Raw genomic sequence first — 20,499 nt, forward strand, 5'->3', positions numbered from 1 at the left:
AACTGTTCTTTAATGCTCTTTTTGCTCCTAATTTTTACGCTGTTGTCATTTTTTTCCCCAGTTTTAATGTAGTTAGAGTAATAGTTTTAAATTCCCTTGTGAACATTTCACTGTCCCAATTAGTTAGATGCATTCAAACATGAAAGAAGTCCTGGTCTTGCATTGAAGTTGTTTTATTATGGAGATACATAAAATATTCAATTTTAATACATGTTTAATGATCTTGTTGCAGAAGAACACCCGGCACAAAGCAGCGACTGTATACTGCCGTGTTGGTTATTCTCATAGAATATAAAGGGAAAGAAGTGATAGATACCAGATCAAAGCAGCGACTATGTACTGCCCTGTTGGTTATTCTCATAGAACATAAAGTGAAAGAAATAATAGATATCACATTGTAGCTAGGCTAATTTTACCTTCATAAAGAGGACATCTCTTAGTTGAAACAAACTATTAAGAAAGTTGAGAACTGTTTTGCTAGAACAGTGAGCTTTGTTTTGCTTCTATATGTGTAATATGTGACTTTAATTTTTTAATATAAAATACTTAATTGAACTTTCATTTATAGCATTTATAACATTTTTATTAATGCTAATTGCCAGTGCAATTCTAGATTCCTTTAACCGAGTGCTATTTTATATCATTCATGATACAATCTTTTTATTAATTCTTGAGATGTATTTTCCACAGTTAAAATTTTTTTGAAGATCTGCTGATTCTTACACTTCTACTTCAGTATTCCAGCGCCCACTCCTTTTTATGCAGGCGTTCTGTGCTTTTAAGTAAACATGAATTTATACAAAAGTGTGATTTTAGATTGATTACCTCATCAAAGACTTAACATGGGATTTCTTTATGGATTGGGCTTTTTAAAAAATTTAATCGTGATGTTTGCTGGGTCACAATTGAACAAACAAGAGCTGTGTTTAAATTTTAATTTGTGATAAGATTAACCATTTCCTCATGTTTGTGTGTTTGCATCTTCTCTCAATAGGCAACCCCTCAGGATAGTCAGGAGGGAACATTTGGGTCAGAGCATTCAGCGTCTCCGTCACAAGGGAGCAGCCAACAGCATTTTCTTGAACCTGAGGCAAATTTGGATGATTCCATAGATATCCAGCAACAGGTAAAAGAAAATGCTTTTCTGGGTCATAAATTGCTAAAATTAAGTAGAGAAAACATTTTAAAATACTGTGTAATGATAATGATAACGTCCTAAATACTTTTTTCCACATTTAAGCGTCTTTTCTTTGACCATTATACCTATTAGTCATTAATGTTTGGTGGATATTTTTTAAGAGTTATTGTCAATAATACTGAATCTCAATTAGGAGTGGATATTTTTTAAGAGTTATTGTCAATAATACTGAATCTCAATTAGGCTTTTTGTTTGCTTTTTTTTTTTTTTTGCCTTTTAAGGATATGGATATAGATGAAGGGCAAGATGTGGTAGAAGAAGAGATCTTTGAGCAAGAAGCAAAGAAAGTGGCCGTTCGCTCGAGATCAAGAACACGTTCACGATCTCGTTCAAGGTTCTATAATAATGTTTAATAATAGCTGTGTGTGCGAATCTTTAAAATGTCAAGTTTGTTTCTTTGCATCAGGAGTAAGGGAAATACTATTTTTCTTAGGATAACTCCTTTTCTTTTTACATTCTTAGAAGGAAATAACTCACTGTTTAAAAACAAAACCACCTTAGTTTGAATACATCTATGGCTGTTTATTTCAAGAATATACAAAGAACAGCATTCATATCATGAGACTGGGATTTTATATTCTTCCTGATTTTAGTGAATGATAAAAAAAAAAAAAATTTTTTTTTTTTTTTTTTTAAATGATGATACGGAGCTTAGGATATTATTGCCGCCAGAACACTAGTTATCAATCAACCTGTAGAGGGACACTGTTAGAAATTCAGGTTGTCCTTCTCATATTTCATTTCATTTCATAGTAATAACAGAAATAGGCAAAGGAGAAACAGCATTTCTGTATCCTCTTACATTGTGAAGCCAAACACCTTAAAATTTTAGAAGTTAGAAACTACTGAGTGAATTTGTATAGCGAGTGCCCTAGTACTCTGTGGAAATATTCTGTTTTCTAATTTTAATAAGTGACATCTTTTTCACCTATAGAGTCTCTTCATTTTCTTCAGTCTTTCGTTCTTGTTCTTTTTGACTCTCTGAAAAAAGTTGGAAGACACTAAGAGAAAGTGGGGCCCTTTCAAGTATCTCATTCTCCCCTTCTTTCTTTTGGTTGTGAATAATCACCCAGATTCAGTAAGAGTTACTGCACGCAGTCGTTTATGACTCATGTCGACCTAGGCAGTACATAGATTTGAGAAAATGCATGTTTGATACTTGAGAATACTTCAGATTTTTTTTGTAGAGGTATCTGAATTTAAGACAACCATTTTTTTGTTTTTTTTTTTTTTCCTCTCAGCTAGGAGTGAGAAACTTGACAGAAGGATAACATTCTCAGTAGAAGTAAAATAATATATTTTTTTTGGTAGATCACCAAGAAAACGGAGGTCTAGGTCACGGTCTGGTTCTCGAAAACGCAAACACAGAAAGCGATCACGCTCCCGCTCAAGAGAGAGAAAGAGGAAATCATCACGTTCATATTCAAGTGAAAGGAGAGCTAGAGAAAGGGAGAAAGAACGACAGAAAAAGGGCTTACCTCCAATTAGATCTAAAACATTAAGTGGTAAGTAATATACTTTTACAGATCTCTATGATTTAAACAAATAGAAAATGTTTTTTCTGCTGCAGATGCCCTCAACCTCATTTTCAGATTAAGAAGCTGAATAGTGGTTTGATACATGAATAATTTTATCCTTGGTGTTTATACTGTGATGGAGGAAAGAAGAAAAAGGAAGAGTATTCTAATACATAGATTTTATTCAAATACTGAAGTTATTGAGAATTGATTTTTTTTTTTTTTTTTAAGGCAAGTTAGGAAGCATTAAGACTTAACTAAAGGTTTAAAGTGGACCAAGCTAAGGCCCACACAATGGCAGCAGTGACTCCTGTCCATCAGGTCCTAACCAATTATAACCACCAGGTCTATAAGTGTAATTATTATACAAAGCATATACTTTTTTTTTTATAACATCTGAAGCAAATTACAAACCTATTGGGTCAGTAGTACTGGAGGAGAAATTCCTATTGTACAAACTTTTTTCCCTTTATATGTGTTACAGATTGAGTTGTGTCACCCAAAAATGTCTGTCAGCTTGGCTAGACCATGATCCCCAGTATTATGTGATTGTCCACCATTTTGTCATCTGATGTGCTTTTTCTACATGTTGTAAATCCTGCCTGTGTGATGTTAACGGATACAGTGCTGGGTATGTTCACTTGTCTATGCCAAGAAATTTGGAAGACAGCTTCCCGGCCAACTGACTGGAAGAGGTCCATATTTATGCCTATTCCCAAGAATGGTGATCCAACTGAATGTGGAAATTATCAAAAAATATCATTAATACCACACACAAGCAAAATTTTGCTGAAGGTCATTCAAAAGTGGCTGCAGCAGTATATCAACAAGGAACTGCCAGAAATTCAGACCGGATTCAGAAGAGGATTTGGAACCAGTGATATCATTGCTGATGTCAGATGGATCTTGGCTGAAATCAGGGAATACCAGAAGGGTGTTCACATATGTTTTATTGACTGTGCAAAGGCATTCGACTGTGTGGATCATAACAAATTATGGATAACGTTGGAAGAATGGGAATTCCAGACCACTTAATTGTGCTCATGAGGGACCTGTACGTAGATCAAGAGGCAGTTGTTCAGACAGAACAAGGGAATACTGATTGGTTTAAAGTCAGGAAAGGTGTGTGTCAGGGTTGTATCCTTTCACCATACCTATTCATTCTGTATGCTGAGCAAATAATCCGAGAAGGTGGACTATATGAAGTAGAACGGCATCAGGATTGGAGGAAGACTCATTAACAGCCTCTGCTGTGCAGATGACACAGCCTTGCTTGCTGAAAGTGAAGAGGACTTGAAGCATTTACTGATGAAGATCAAAGACCACAACCTTCAGTGTGGATTACACCTCAACATAAACAAAAATTTTCACAGCTGGACCAATAAGCAACATCATGATAAACAGAGAAAAGATTGAAGTTGTCAAGGACTTCGTTTTACTTGGATCCACAATCAACAGCCATGGAAGCAGCAGTCAAGAAATCAAAAGATGCTTTGCATTGGGCAAATCTGCTGCAAAAAACCTCTTCAAAGTGTTGAAAAGCAAAGATGTCACCTTGAAGCCTAGGGTGAGCCTGACCCAAGCCATGGTATTTTCAGTCGCATCACATGCATGTGAAAGCTGGATGGTGAATAAGGAAGACTGAAGAAGAATTGACACCTTTGAATCGTGGCACTGGCGAAGAATATTGAATATATGATGGACTGCCTAAAGAATGCTCAAGTCTGTCTCAGAGGAAGTATAACGAGAATGCTGCTTGGAAGCAGGGGTGGCGAGACTGCATCTTACATCCTTTGGACATATTGTCAGGAGGGATCAGTCCCTGGAGAAGGACAGCACGCTTGGTAAAGTAGAGAGTCAGAGGAAAAGAGGAAGACCCTGAATGAAATGAATTGACACAGTGGCTGGAACAGCAGGCTCAAGCATAACAATGATTGTAAGGATGGTGCGGGACCGGGCAGTGTTCTGTTCTGTTGTGCGTAGGGTTGCTGTGAGTTGGATTCAACTCGATGGTGCCTAACAAAAAAAACATGATGTTAAAGAGGCAGGATTAGAGGCAGCCGTGTTAATGAGGCAGGCCTCAATTTACCAGATTAGGTTGTGTCTTAAATCAATCTCTTGAGATATAAAAGAGAGAAGTGAGCAGAGGAACATTGGGACCTCATACAACCAAGAAATAAGAGCCAGAAGAATAGCGTGTCCTTTGGACCTAGGGTTCCTGTGCTGAGAGAAGCTCCTGGACCAGGGAAGATCGATGACAAGGACCTTCCCCCAGAGCCAACGGAGAGAGAAAGCCTTCCCTTGCAGCTGGCACCCTGAATTTGGACTTCTAGCCTACTAGACTATGAGAGAATAGATTTTTCTTTGTTAAAGCCATCCGCTTGTCATATTTTTGTTATAGCAGCACTAGTTTACTAAGACAGAATTTAGTACCAAGAGAGCAGGGTGCTGCTCTAACAGATACTTAAAATGTGGAAGTGGTTTTGAAATTGTGAATGAATAGAGGCTGGAAGAGTTTGAAAGTGCCTAATAGTAGAAGCCTGGATTGCCTTGAAAAGACTGTTAGTGGAATTCTGGGCATCAAAGACAACTCTGATGAGGACCCAGAAGGAAGTGAGAAGAGCTGTCACACTGCAGATGGTGCAGACGGCAAGAGGCAGCAGCAGAGAAGCGGAAGCAACAGAATCAGGAAACTGGTGCGAGATAGCGCTGGAGCCAACCCACGGAGCAAGAGAGCTGAATGTTTCTGCACAGGAGCCTTCCTGGCGGAGTGGTGTGCCTCCAAGCACTCATCCGTGGAGCTAGGCTTGCCAACCCACAGAGCAAGAGAGCTTAGTGCCTTCTGGTGGAAGTTTACTGGTGGAGTGGGGTGCCTCCAGGCACTTAGAGCTTTGGAATAGTTGCCCCAGCAGGGTAGGCGCAGGTGGAGAGGCCTGAAGGGCCAATAGTCCTGAGGGGCCAAGAGGCCAAGGAAGCAGGAGGCAGAAGCTGAAGAGATAAGGAATACAGGACACAGAGTTGCCTCAATCTCAAAGGGTGAAGTCACCACTCAGATGGACTTGGAGAATAAGGCTGCCTTAAGTCCAAGGGAACAGAGTTGTGATTCCAGTGGGCCTGGAAGTTGAGCTGAAACCCAGGGTTGAGGGGCCTCCACTTGGAATCTGGAGAGTGTGACCATTACCTAGCATCTGGAGGGCAGAGTCATTATCTAAATGGTCTCAGAGAACAGATGATTATTTTCAAGCCTTGAAGGGCTAATGTAGTGTGTTCCGCTGACTTGCTTGGTGCCTGTTATCCCTTCTTTCCCTCCAATTTCTAACATTTATAATGGATATGTCTAGCTTGTGCCTGTCCCACCATTGTACTTTGATAGCAGATAATTTGTATTCTCAATTTCACAGATGAAGAGAAATTTTTGGATTTTGGACTTGATTTTAAGACTCTTGGCTATGATGTGACAAGGTGAATATATTTTATGTGTTGCAAGGACATGAATTTTGGGGGGACTAAAGGGTGGAATGTTATGGATTGAGTTGTGTCCCACCAAAATACCTGTCAAATTGCTAAGCCGTGATTCCTGGTATTGCTTGATTGTCCACCACTTTGTCACCTGATGTGATTTTCCTATGTGTTGTAAATTCTTACCTCTATGATGTTAATGAGGCAGGATTAGAGGCAGTTAATGTTAATGAGGCAGGATTAGGTTGTGTCTTTAGTCAGTCTCTTTTGAGATATAAAAAAAAGAAGCAGAGACATGAGGACCTCATACCACCAAGAAACAAGAGTCAGGAGAGTAGCATGTCCTTTGGCCCCTGGGGTCCATGCACTGAAAAGCTCCTTGACTGGGAAGGTTGATGACAAGGACCTTCCCCCACAGCCAACAGAGAGAGAAGGCCTTCCCCTGGAACTAGCACCCTGAATTCGGACTTCTAGTCTACTGGACTGTGAGAGAATAAATTTTTCATAGTTAAAGCGATCCACTTGTGGTATTTCTGCTGTAGCAGCCCTAGATTACTAAGGCAATATGTCAATTTCTAATGTATGATTAGAAACAAATTTGGTACTGGTAGGGATTTGTGTTGGTAGGAGGAATCTTTTGATAGGAATGGGAGGTACTGTGAAATGAGTTATAATTAGAGGATCCTTGGTGGGCTGTGACTTTAAAGGGAACTAACAGACTACAAATGGAAAAGAAACACATAAAATGGAGCAAGTTATGATTTTTTCTTAATAGCTCAGTATTGATCACGTTATCTGATATCTGAAGGTCTCCTAATCAATTCTTTCTGCCACGGAGGTGTATAAAAAAGGTATAACTTCTCCTCAAATTTTCTGAGAAGCCAGGCCTACAATCAACAGGGTCACCCATCTTTTTACTAGGTCCTGGCAATTTAAGGAGGCTGTGGTTATCTTGCCAGAACCTTCTCTGATTACGGGATTCAGCTTTAATAATACTGATATTCCTAGCTCTAGAAGTTTTGTTTGTCAATTAGGGTAGGGACCAGATACATACATTTTAGTGGCTAGTTGAGATAGAAATAACGTCAAAGGTCTTGAGGTGGATTAATTACTTTTGTGTGTGGCCTTTCTAGCCATGGTTTTTAACTCGCACCGGTGATTGTGTGATAGGGTAATTGTGGCCTACGAAGGGGATTGGCTAGTTTTGCCTTAAAAGAGAGCCAATTCTGGGAGGGAGGCCCCCCCACACCATCAATTAGGGAGAGACCTGGCAGCAAGAGATGGTAGGGAGGGCTTCCTGGCCCACGGAGAAAGAAAGCCGAGTGCCTTTGGACAGAGACTGAGGGCCAGGGAGAGCCATGCCTGTGAGCACAGCAGGGGAGAGGTTGTCCTGATTAAAGAACTGCATTCTGCGTGTTCTTGAGCCTGAATTGTAACTGTTCCTTTCCTAATAAACCCCACAATTGTGAGGATGATCTGTGAGTTTTCTGTGGCCATTGCGATGAGTTATTGAACCCAGCAGAGAAGTAGAGAGTGCTGTGGGAGAGATAGTTGGAGTCAGAGTTGGTAAAGATGGAGAGAGGAGAGGGATGTCTGACTCCTGCCTGGTAGGAATCAGCCTTGGGCTGTTGATCTTGGTTTTCCTTCCCCCTTGTGGGGTTGGAGGAGGTCAGACACTGACCCCCTAGCCATTTTTACAGATCTAACCATAAAATCACTAGTGTGCCCCCTCCCATGAGTACCATTAGGACTTGGAGAATCACGAATTCATTCACCAATTTTAGGATAGGGTTTTTACATGAAATTTCTCTCCTTGGATTCCTCACCTAACTTGTCATTGCTGCCACCATTTACATGGTTATTGACCATGGAGTTTACTTTCTATTACTGTTTTATTTGTATGGGTAATGCAGTAAAAAAGAAAATTTAGAGAGTACATAAGAAAGTACAGTGAAAAGTATGCCTCAGTTTCTAACTCAAAACTCTGTACGCTTACTTAGAAGCAATACCAATTTTATATGCTCAGTATTTCCTCCCAGCCCTCCACTCCTTTTAAACAAGTATAGTTGTGCTTCCTACCATTGGTCCTTAGCATGGGTTTTAGGACATGTAAGTATTCATGAATAGTCCAGTGGATATGAAACAGCAGTAGCATTCTAGGAATCAAGTATCCTCTCCCGATGGAATGGGCAAGAACCAGTCTTGCTTTTGGGGGTGGGGAGGAATTAAAGTGTTCCTGGGGAATATTTGTAAAGTGTCAGCATTGATGAGTACTTAGTTACGTTTAGAGCAGGGTGAAAGAAAGCTGCAGGGATAGGATACCTGGAGGTTAAAAAGGTTTACAAGTGTGTGGTCTCCTTAGTGCTGGCACTCCAATAGTCAGCTGGAAGTCTGCTGGTTTGAAAGCAGATTGTTAGACAAAATTAAGGAAGAATGGACAGAAAACTCAAACTCAGTTATCTTTTAAACAACCAGTTAAAAAAAGAGATACAAAAAATAATATAGAGTAGATTTCCAGCCATGATGGAGTAACTGGTATTGGATTTTCTCTCCCACTGTGAACAATTAGAAAATAATACAAAACATATGGGAAAAACTCTTTCCGGACACTGGACAGCTAGGCAGTGCAATTTGCTGTCCCCTAAGTGAAGGGATTAAAAAAAAAAAAAGCACTCTTATCCCTGGGTGGCGCACATAGTTAAGTGCTCAAATACTAGATAAAAGGCTGGCAGTCAAACCCATCCAGAGGTGCCTTGGAAGACAGGCCTCGGGACCTGTTTCCGAAAGGTCATAGCCTTGAAATCCTGTGGAGCAGTTTACTCTGCCCACATGGTGTCACCATGAGTCGGAATCAACTCCTCAGCAGCAAACAACGACAAATTATCACCCTTGGTGTTTTGTTTGGAGGTTCTTTCTGCACCACAGTTTGGAATGATAGCCCACATGGATCATGGGGACGGCACTCAGTGAGACTGAGGCAACTGCAGCATGTGGGGCAGAGTGATGAAAAAGGAGGAGCCTATTCAGTCAGAGAGCTCCAGAAATCTGCTTTGGTCCCATGAAAGTACCCATGTTCGAATTACTGGAACCTATAAATATGTTCCATTACATGGTAAAAGGGACTTTGCAGATGTGATTAAAGCTCTTGAGATGGGGAGATTGTTCAGGAGGGCCCAAGGACAAGGGTCCTTATTATAATAAGAGGAAGGCAAGAGAGTCAGAAAAGGTGATGTGACAGTGAAACCAGAGAGATTGGAGAATGTTACGCTAGGGCTTTGAAAATTGAGGATTGTGTCACAGCCAGTAAACGTAGGTGGCTTTTGGAAGCTTGAAAAGCTAGGGAAACGAATTCTTCCTGGAGCCTCCAGAAGGAAATGCAGCCGTGCTGACCTATTTTATTTTAGGCCTCTGGGACTGCAAAAGAATAAACTGGTATTGTTTTAAGCGACTAATTTTGTGGTAACTTATTACAGCAGGAATTGGAAACTAATGCAGGACTCCCTTGAGACTTTGGCTAAATATTAAGCTATGGATGCAGAGTGAGACTCCAGGAGGCAGGGAAGGAACAATTACTAGGGATCTATAAGCTAGATGAACAATTCCTAAAACTTGGCACAGCTCTGGGAGTTGGTCAAGTTGTGAGCAACTGGAGTGGAGGGAGTTGGTTGAAAACCCTGGGCATTTAGTAGAGACTTTGGAATGGTCACCATAAAAAAATAGTAGGGGATAAATTCCTCCTAGAGTAAAAGCTGCTTTAAAGAAAAAAAAAAAAAAAAAACCATTGCTGTCAGGTCAATTCGGACTCATAGCAACCCAGTAGGATGGAGTAGAACTGCCCCATAGGATTTCCAAGGCTGTGAATCTTGATGGAAGCAGACTGCCACATCTTTCTCCCGTGGAGAGACTGATAGATTCAGATTTGCTGACCTTTCGGTTAGTAGCCTAGCACTTTAACCACTGTGGCACAAGGGCTTTAGACCCGCCCTATTATAGATAAAAAGTAAAGAGCTGGAAGCTTATTTTTTTCCCTTAAATAACATTAGTGTAAATCCAAATATAACATTACATCTCTCCAAATATATTCAGCTGTAAATATTTTTAAAGTAAGTGTCCTCAGAAAAAGGAGACGTTCCTGGCGCCATGAGCAGTATAGTTAAAAGTAGGCAAGATGTCTCACGTGTAACATGTGCTTTATTATAGGGAAGTGCTTTTCTACAGTTAGGTGTCTCTAGAGGAGGTCTTTCCTGATAGCAGGTTAAGGGGTTCCCCCTTTGTATCTCCATGCACAGTCCTATTTCCTTAAGGATAATCCTGTTTTCACATGTTACTGTGGATTAGGGAGTCACCCACTTAATCATTCCAGGACAGAAAGACGCTTAAAAGGTACACAGATAGAATTGCAGTGAAACGTCGTTTTGAAACTTTGTTGTACGTTTGGAATTATCTAACGAATCTTTTAAAATCCCAATTCCTGGTCTGTCCTACCCCATACAACCTTCACCGCTTAGAAAGACCCAGGCATCTGCAGGTGATTCAGGTGTGCAGCCGAGTTTAACAGGTGACACGTATAAGGTTGACTTGACATAGATGTGACCGTGTACCTGAGATTTTAGCTGATTTTAAATGTAGCAGATATGAGTGTCTGTTGACAAGTGTTTTAAATTAGTTTCTTTTTGTTATTAGTGGTTTTTTCCTCAGCTAATTGAGAGAAGTAACTGTGTCCATATGATTTAGGTTATTTATTTTTTGTGTCTTGACAGTCTGTAGTACTACTCTCTGGGTTGGTCAGGTGGACAAGAAAGCGACACAGCAGGATTTAACCAACCTGTTTGAAGAGTTTGGACAAATAGAGTCCATCAATGTAAGTATCAGCTCTTCACAAGTTAAAAAGGAACTTTGGTTTCCGCCCTGATTAGCCCGGTGTCTGACTGAAATCATGCATGTCTTTATAAGGAGTGTTTTACTCGGAGCATTTCTCTGATTGTTTTGATGCTGCTCTTTACTTGCCTAAAGAATTTTTGTTTACAGATGGAATTCTAACAAAATATCCTTGGGTGTTTCATAGCAGTGTAGCACTTGATGCCTAAAAATGTAGACTGTCAAACTGTCGAAGTTAACGGGAACCCGAGGTGTGATCTAGTTCAATCCTCCCTCCTCTTTTTTTAAATACAAATGAGGAAACTGAGTCCCACAGAGTTGCAGTCACCTCTGTATGAGCAAGTAGGTAGTGGTAGAGACACAGCTGGACTTGAGACCTTAGTCTCTTTTGCTAGTATTTTTATTGTTGTTGTTATTGGTGGTGGTGTTCTGAATCAAACAAATCAAACTTTAGGCACAAAAGGTAAACCAGGGAATCTCTGGTAACTTGAGCATAACTCTTTCCCTCCTCAGCATAATTCTTTCAACGACTTTGTCCCACCCAGTTGCCTTCTTTGAGTATTTTCTTCTTTCTCAAGACCTTTTTCTTGGGAATCAGATCAAAATATCCTTAATTAGCCATTTTAATTGTTCTCATCCATACAAATCATCTGCTTTCCCTCTCTCTCCCTCATCCCCCCATTGTGGAAATTCTAAGTAGTAAAGTAAAAGTTCTGAGTCATTAAACATTTTAGTCCTTTGTTTGAGGAGACTTATAATTCATTACAGCTCTGATTTTATTTAGTGTTATACTTTTATGTTTTTTAGACTTTTTTTCATTATTTTACCAAAGAATTAATCTGGTTTCCTGTTTAGTGTTATGTCCCAGCATTCCTTTTAGGGCCAAATTTGACTTTTAATAATAACTCTTGATTTGAGTTGAATTTAACATTTTCGGTTTACTTTTGAGTGTGTATGATTTCAGTGGCGCCTCACAAGAAGCTGATTAATTGAAATGTCATTTCACCAATGACAGAGCTAAGTGATTTGTCTGATTTACCAAGATAATAGGTGATTGATTTACTGTTCTAACTTCAAACCAAAAACCCATTGCTGTTGAGTCGATTCCAACTCCTAGCGACCCTGTAGAATGGAGTAGAACTGCCCCATAATGTTTCCAAGGCTATAAATCTTCATGGAAGCAGACTGCAGATCTTTCTCCCTAGGAGCAGCTGTTGGGTTCGAACTGCTGACCCTATCGGTTAGCAGCCGAGCACTTAACCAGTCTGCCCCCAGGGCTCCTTAAGCCTTGATAGTGGTGTTTAGTTATCTCTTGTGCATCTAGGCAGACATGTCCCAGTGTGGGCATCACCAAACAAATATTAGCGTCTTTCTTAGTTTCCTAAAAAACAGACCGCACCCACTGCTGTCCAGTCAATTCTGATTTACAGCAACGCTATAGGATCCTGTAGGACAGAGTAGAACTACCCCGTGGGGTTCCCTAGGCTGTCATCTTTATGAGAGCAGATGGATTGCCAGTTTTTTTTTATCCCTCAGAGCAGTGGGTACAAATTGCCAACTTTTCAATTAGCAGCCAAGTGCTTAACCGTTTTTCTGCCAAGTCTATTCCGACCCATAGCGACCCTATAGAACAGAGTAGAACTCCCCTGTAGGGTTTCCAAGGAGCGGCTGGTGGATTTGAACTGTCGACTTTCTTTTTAGCAGCTGAACTCTTTACCACTGCTGGGCCACCAGGGCTCTGACAGGTATTTCAGATTCTTCTCTACATTGTGGGAGTGCTGCAGGATTCTCTTACTCTTCTCTTTTTAAATTTCTCCTTTCAAAGGCTTTGAAATTTTTTTCTGATCTTCTCCTATGCTTAAACTGGCGGTTCTCAGCCCTGCTGGAAATCAGAAATATGTTTTGACGTTTAAAACAAGTAGGGATAGCCTGGCTCAGTACCATTAAATTCTGATCAAAGTGCCTCAGCTACTCAGGTGATTTCTGAGGAACAGCCAAGAATCACCGCTCAGAGGAGACCCTGCATTCAAGCAGCATTTTGGATTTGCATGTTGCTTACAACCTTAATTTTTTTTACCTTTGTGGTCTTTCTTATATCATGGTAATTTGGGCATCTGTTTGCCTTCTCTCTCTCTCCTCTACTCCATTACCTCTTGAGAGCACAGTGCTTTCAGATAACAGGCACTAAGTTATTTTATGAATGGAATGGCTGGTGGTAAGTTCCAGCATTTGAAAAACTGGTGGGAGATTTGTAGACCTTTCACTTGGTTTGAGGACTGAGAAACGTCCATTAGATTTGGCGTTCAGTAGGTCGTTGGTGAGCTTGAGGAAAGTACTTTTCATTGTGCTGGTAAGGAGCTGGAGCTACATTGCAAGAGTAGTATATAAGGCATTAGACTTCTCCTTTGAGAAGATAGGTACTAAAGTGAAAACAGTAACTTGAAGTTTCAGCAAGGCTGAGAGGTTTTTATTTTGACAAATAGTGCTTATTAGCCATTGAGTAAATATATTTTGAGTTCTTCAGAGAGACAAACCGAAATGCTGTGCACTGAATACTGACTTAGTACATCAAAGATTATGTTGCAGTCTGATAATATACAGGATAGTTAAATGCCCTCTGTAAAGAAAATGTTCTGTCTGATCCTTACACTGAGGCTTTTTCCTGTTCACGTTAAAAGCTTTTTCCAAAAGCACAAATATGTTGGCTGTACAATATTACTTCACTTTCATTTGGTAGTATTGACTGTATGTGGTCATTTATACTTTAACTGTTTGTTTATTGTTATTGATGGGCGCCATCGAGTCAATTTTTGACTCAGAGCCACCCCAGGTGGCAGAGTAGAACTGCCCCATAGGGTTTTCTTGGCTTTAATCTTTACGGAAGCAGATCTCCAGGTCTTTCTCCTGTGGAGCAGCTGAGGGCTTAACTGTTGTGCCAACAGGGCTCCTTATTTTTATTAATTGACACACAATATTACAGGATTTCACAGGTATCATGGCTTAGCATGAGACCAACTTAGGTTTTAAGTTTTGGGATTTTTAAACTAAGTGATTGTACATGTGGTATAAACATACAGCAAATATGTAAATGAAGTTTTGGAAATACTTTAAGAAAATAAGTAGCACGGTAGTTCTTGATTTCTCAAACTAAAGCCTGAAAAGTGTAAAATGCTTCTTAGACCTACATATTTCTGCCTTGCTTTATGAACCCTAACTGCTGCTGTGTAACAGAGTCTGGGAAAAATCAATACTCTGTACTTGTCCGTGTTAGTAAAACCTGAGTCTACCAGTATTTTGCAGTTACTGCAGCCATTACAGAGTCTACGTGAAATACTAAAGAGAAAAAAAGTTAGATTTAAAAAAATCTATTCTAGTGCTTTTAAGTCACGAGTTGTACTAATAATAATAAACAGGAGGAGGAAGAAAGGGGATAACAACTGTGTAACTAATCTGTTCTATCAAAACTGAATTGGAGTATTAGGGAGAAAGACCTGGCTGGCGATCTCCGTCCATCTGTGAAGACTTAAAAAAAAAAAAAAGGAAATCCTATGGTGCAGTACACTCTGTCACCTGGGATCGCTGTGATTTGGGATCGACTCAATGGCAGACAGCAACTATGACACCATTAGTCATTAGTTAATGTTCCATTTTATTAAAACTGTAAAGTGCCAGGACTAATTATGCTTCTTATACCCTTTCTAAAAAAGCAGTTAAAAATTAAAAAAAAATTTTTTTCATAGATGATTCCTCCCAGGGGCTGTGCTTATGTCTGTATGGTTCACCGACAAGACGCATTTCGGGCTCTTCAGAAACTTAGTTCTGGATCGTATAAAATTGGGTCCAAAGTCATCAAGGTGAGACTGTGTGGAGGTGGGGTTGCAGGGCAACATTTTAATGTATGTTAAAGCTTTAAGTTCTTCATACAGAAGAATCATATTACTTGTTCATTTGGATTATTAGAATGTCCCTGTATTCAATTAATTTTTTTTAACATCACTGGCAAGACTAGTCAGAAACATTATTTTAGTATTGTGTTGAGGGTTTGGTTTTTGGTTTGAGGTATTAAATTAGATATAGCTAAAAATAACTGTCATAACTAAAATTTTAGTCAAACAGATCTTTGAAGTCACACATGCACAATTCTCTTAAGTCAGCCAGGCACCACTTTCTGAACAGAGCTTTTGCAGTTTGACAAGCTTACATGTTATATCAGGAGGGATCAGTCCCTGGAGAGGGACTTCGTGCTTGGTAAAGTAGATGGTCAGTGAAGGAGAGGAAGACCCTCAATGAGATGAAATGACACAGTGGCTGCAACACTGGGCTCAAGCACAGCAACGATTATAAGGATGGCGCAGGACTGGGCAGCGTTTCCTTCAGTTGTACACAAGGTCGCTGTGAGTTGGAACCAACTTGACTGCATAACAACAAGAACATTATAGTTGCTAACATAGATTCACATTAAATAGCAAGAAGTAGACTTGTATTGTCTCTGGAAGTATGTCATTTTAAGTTACAGTAAGAAGTGGAAATACATCCCGTATTATGAACCCCATCTCCATCTGATGTTTTATTTTAAAAACACAAATATAGAAGATACATGAAAAAAGGATTTTTTGTCCTCTAGTCTTCCAACAGTGGTGTTTTTACCATCTCAACTGGTTTTTAAAAATAATTTTATTTGCATCTTCATTGTTCAAGTATGATTTTGAACATTTTCCTTTGTTTTTAATATATGTGTATTTCTTTCTTCCTTCTTCTCAATCCCAATAGATCGCCTGGGCTTTAAACAAAGGTGTAAAAACAGAATACAAACAATTCTGGGACGTGGATCTTGGCGTTACGTATATTCCATGGGAAAAAGTTAAAGTGGATGACTTGGAAGGTTTTGCAGAAGGAGGCATGATTGACCAGGAAACTGTAAATACTGGTAAGAACCCCAAGGGCTCAGATGGAAATAGCCTTATCAAGAGGTTAATATTTGAGCAAAAGCCTGAAGGAAATGACGGGGTAAGATACGCAGCTATCTGGGAAAAAGAACATTCCATACAGGGGGGAGAGTAGGTACAAAGCCTGTATTCAAAAATAATGAGACCAGTAGAGCATGAGCAAATGAGTGGGGAAGGAGTAGCAGAATATGAAGTCAGAGAGGTACAAAGGGGTAGAATCATGTAGAGTCTCCTAAGTCATTATAATGACTTTGATCATTACTCTGAGTAAAATGGAGAGCCACTGGAAGACATCTTTGTTACATTTTTGCATGGTCATATTTTCAGAACGATTATACTGTATTGGGTTCATACTTGTTGGTAGTCCCCAGTTGTATGTTATGACAAAATGTAGAATGAGGTTAATCCTTCTTATAACAGACAACTTTTTGGATACATATCATATCACTTCTGAGTGTTTACTTGAGACCAAATCTTTTAGTGTCCTTCATTTATGTCTCACATGTCAAGCTTTAGGACTCCTCATTTATCTGGGCAATTGTGGACACATCCTAAAGATGTGACTTTACTGATTACCAAAGTAGATGAAGAGTGAGTTAGATGTGAAATAACTGTACACGTGGAAAGAAAGTGAAGAGTCGCACCTATCCAAAGGAAATCAATTTCAAATATTTTGTTTAGAGTGGGAAACAGTGAAAAGTGCTGAACCTGTTAAAGAGACGGTCCAGACAACTCAGAGTCCACCACCTCCAGTTGAAAAGGAGACAGTTGTCACAACCCAGGCAGAGGTTTTTCCTCCACCTGTTGCTATGTTGCAGGTTAGTGCTGGGTTGTTTTGTGTCTGTGTTGTGTTTACATTTGTGTTTTATGCATGTGTTTATAAACAAAGCTTGGAGAAAATTGTCCATATTAGAACAGATATTATTCAGGAATGTTAGGAAAAAGAATTTTTCTTTAAAATTTCTTTTTAAAGTTTTGCTGATGCTGTGCTTATCATTGTGGTTATCGTTGTGCTACTCACATTAAATTTAAAACAAAGTAGGTAAATATGAAAGTATTGCTCCCGAGAACTTGTGTGATTGTTTTTCTTTCTTCAGATTCGTGTTTTTCTGATGAGTCTCAGATTGATAGAACAATAAGTTATTTTGATGAATTTAGTTAAACAGTTTTAGAATAAAAATTATCTTCAGAAATGGTATCATTCATATTTAAATGCTTACTTTTTTAACAAATACTTATTGAGGGACTGCCCTGCTCTGTGACATTCACTGTTCTAGGCACCCAAGCTAGGGGGTACACAGTAAAAAAAAGAAACAGAAATCCCTCCCTTTGTGAAACTTACATTCTCAATGGGGTGGACAGAAAATATGTAATAAATAAGGTGATGAGATCCCATGGAAGGAAAAAGGTGGGGTAGTGACGATCAGAGATGCCTGGATAGGTGCTTACAATTTTCAACAGAGTGGTCAAGGTAGGTGTAATTAAGAATGTGACATTTGAACAATGACTTCAAGAAGCCAAAAGAAGGAACCACACGGGTATCTGGGGGACGAGCATCCCAGGCAGAAGACAGTTGGTGCTTTAAAGGCTCTGTGCCAGGAACATGCCTGGGGTGTTCCAGGAATAGCAAGTAGGCCAGAGTGAAGTGAGTGGCGGGGGGAGCCGTTGGAGGATTTTGAGCGAAGGAGTGACTTGGTCGGATTTAGAGTTTAAAGAGTGGCTACTATTTTGAGAATAGGTTGCAGTGGGCATTGATAAAAGCAGGGAGACCAGTTATAAGATGATTGTGATCAGGTGAGAGGTGATGTGGCTCAGGCTGAACTGGTAGTCATGGTGACGAGATGTGGTCAGATATTAGACATATTTAAAGGTAGCCCCATGGGACTTGCTGTCGTGATTGGAGGTGGACTTGGGAGAAAGAGCAGAGGCAAAGCTTTTGATCTGAGAACTTGGGAAGATAGAGTTATCACTATCTGAGAATGGGAAAGACTGTGGGAGGAGTCATTTTGGGATGGACAATTAGGAGTTCAGTTTTGCACATTAAATTTGACATGTTTTTGAGATAATCAAGTTGAGATGTTGAAAAGACCATTGGTATTGTGTAAATTCAGGAGAGGTCCAGGATGCAGATAAGTATTTGGGACTTACTATATTTTTTTTATATATAGGATGAGTAAAAGATTGTTATGTTGGGATTAGAAAATAAATGTATGGGAAACTCACGCCATTCTAAAGCTGTTACTGACATTCTTTGTAATGGTGGTTAGATTGCATAGCATAGCTAGGTGTTACTAAACTTGGTGGGAGGTGGCAATTTAAAATTGAGTGTGATATTCAGTATTCAAGTAGATGACCATTAAATCATTTGAATGTAACATAGATTTCACAGTCTCCAAGTAAACTGTCAAATAAAATTGTGTTGCCTTTGTCCTGAGGAGGTTTACTCACAACACAGGTACACAATAGGAAAAAAATGACTGTAATGGTATTTGTTACCTTCCTAAATAAGATATTGAAATAATTTACCTTTATTTGCTCCAAAATGTAATCATACAGGTAGATAAAATGATGCATGGACTTTCTGTTTTTTACCCACAAAAGATTCCAGTAGCGCCAGCCGTGCCTACGGTTAGTTTAGTCCCACCAGCCTTTCCTGTGTCGATGCCGGTTCCTCCTCCTGGGTTCAGTCCACTGCCTCCACCTCCTTTTCTACGAGCAAGTTTTAATCCTTCACAGCCACCTCCTGGTAAGGAATTCTGGTGACACCTTGCCCTTCAGAGATCCTGTTCAGAGTATTATTGGAGCTGTTCTTCTTCCAGACTTGAGTGCCGTAGAGCAGTGGGTCTCAACACTAGCATGCATCAGAATCATGTGGAGGACGTCTTCAGAAGCACAGATGGGGAGGTTGGGCGGCATCCCCAGGGTTGCTGCTTAATTAGGTCTGTGGTGGGTCCTGAGCATTTGCAGTTTTAACGGGTTCTCAGGTGATGCAGATTTCTGGGAGACCACACTTACAGAAGCAGTGACAGAGTAAGGCAGGCCTTCAGAAGTGTTCAGGTTTGAACCTCTGCTGAGAACTTCCAACAAGTTCCCGGGCAATGCTAATGCTACTGGTTAGGGACCAATTCTGAGGACCAGTAGTCGAGCAGAGCAGTGGTGCTCATAATTTATTATACATAAGAATCACCTGGGGATCTAGTTAGACTGTAGATTCTAATTCAGTATATCTGCCGTGCAAAGGCAGATTCTCAGCAGGGCTTCATACTGGAACGAACTGGTTCGAAGTCCTGGAGAAAGGAAGTTGAAATCTTTTCAAATCATTGAACTACTCTTTTAAAAGTTTAAAATTCTTACTGAAGTTTTTATGTGAAAGTTCTCTATAATTATCACCCATTCATCAGAAAGTTTCCATTAACTTCTATAGATTATCCCACCTAAAAATCATTAAATTCCATTTTTGACACTAGAAATGATACCCTAAAGTGCTTTGAAATGTTTATGGAATTTAGAGTACTTTTTAACTTAGTAAGTTTTTGATAAACAAAAGTTCCGCGAATCAGTGTTTTTAGGTAAAAACAATGAATCATGTAACATGTATTTTAGAATTAATTACGTACATAGCTTAGAGGTGAGCTGTTAGTATTATGCCATAGGAGGTTAGAAGAATAAGGGAGAGATACAGAAAGGCTCAAGCTATTTTTATTTTTCTTTGAACATGAAGAATTTTTTACGTGTGATAAGAGATATTTTGATTTCTGCAATTTAAGTTCTTTAGTCATTGGATGGACTTCCTAGAAACTGCCAGTAAAACTAAAAAGTGATTCATTGAGAACCGTTGTAATTTCTCATATAACATAAAATTAAAAAATTGTGGTATGATAGATAATTTGAAATTGGCTTTAATAAGAATTTTGGAAACCCCAGTGGCTTAGTGGTTAAGTGCTATGGCTGCTAACCAAAAGGTCAGCAGTTCAAATCCACCAGGTGCTTCTTGGAAACTCTGTGGGGCAGTCTATTCTGTCCTACAGAATTTTATCTTTTTTATATTTTAAATATTGAAAAATTAACTCTTGTCAAATACTTTTTGTGTTTGTGAGTTACAAACTCAGTTTTGTTCAGGATGTTTTATAAATGATTATTTGAAAAACCATACCACATAAATCTTACAAAGTCGTTGCCTATCATCGTTTGCTGAAAAATCACATATCTTTATTCTTCCCTTATTTTTAGCTATTTTCTCATGGAGTTTATTAGTGGTTCTGTATTTTAAAAAATGTTAGGAAGCAGATTTCTAGTTTGGTCATTTGGTATTTAAAGTCATAAAAAAGCCAATAATAAATTAAAAATTTATTCCAGTGCACAAAACATAATATCATAGTATCATTCAAAGTCAATGAAAATATTCTGAGTTAGTGGCTAAATAGTATATATATTAAAGAAACAACAGCACCGTATTTGACACATGACAGTATTGCATATAAAGTGACCAGCAACTTGAAAA

The 20,499-nt window shown here is 39.2% G+C and overlaps 1 protein-coding gene across 6 annotated transcripts in view; it reads left to right on the top strand.

Moving 5' to 3' along the window:
• Positions 1-20,499, top strand: part of SCAF8 (SR-related CTD associated factor 8) — a 95,700-nt gene that overhangs the window by 67,204 nt on the left and 7,997 nt on the right. For all 6 annotated transcript variants that reach the window (XM_064292571.1, XM_064292555.1, XM_003403954.4 and 3 more), the window contains 8 exons: positions 995-1,126; positions 1,420-1,532; positions 2,510-2,703; positions 10,935-11,035; positions 14,793-14,906; positions 15,823-15,979; positions 16,680-16,816; positions 18,600-18,744. In XM_064292571.1, the coding sequence (XP_064148641.1) occupies positions 995-1,126; positions 1,420-1,532; positions 2,510-2,703; positions 10,935-11,035; positions 14,793-14,906; positions 15,823-15,979; positions 16,680-16,816; positions 18,600-18,744 (1,093 nt within the window). The remainder of the gene's footprint in view (positions 1-994; positions 1,127-1,419; positions 1,533-2,509; positions 2,704-10,934; positions 11,036-14,792; positions 14,907-15,822; positions 15,980-16,679; positions 16,817-18,599; positions 18,745-20,499) is intronic.

Source organism: Loxodonta africana, chromosome 1 (assembly GCF_030014295.1).
Source record: "Loxodonta africana isolate mLoxAfr1 chromosome 1, mLoxAfr1.hap2, whole genome shotgun sequence".
In the NCBI taxonomy this organism is placed as follows: Eukaryota; Metazoa; Chordata; class Mammalia; order Proboscidea; family Elephantidae; genus Loxodonta; species Loxodonta africana.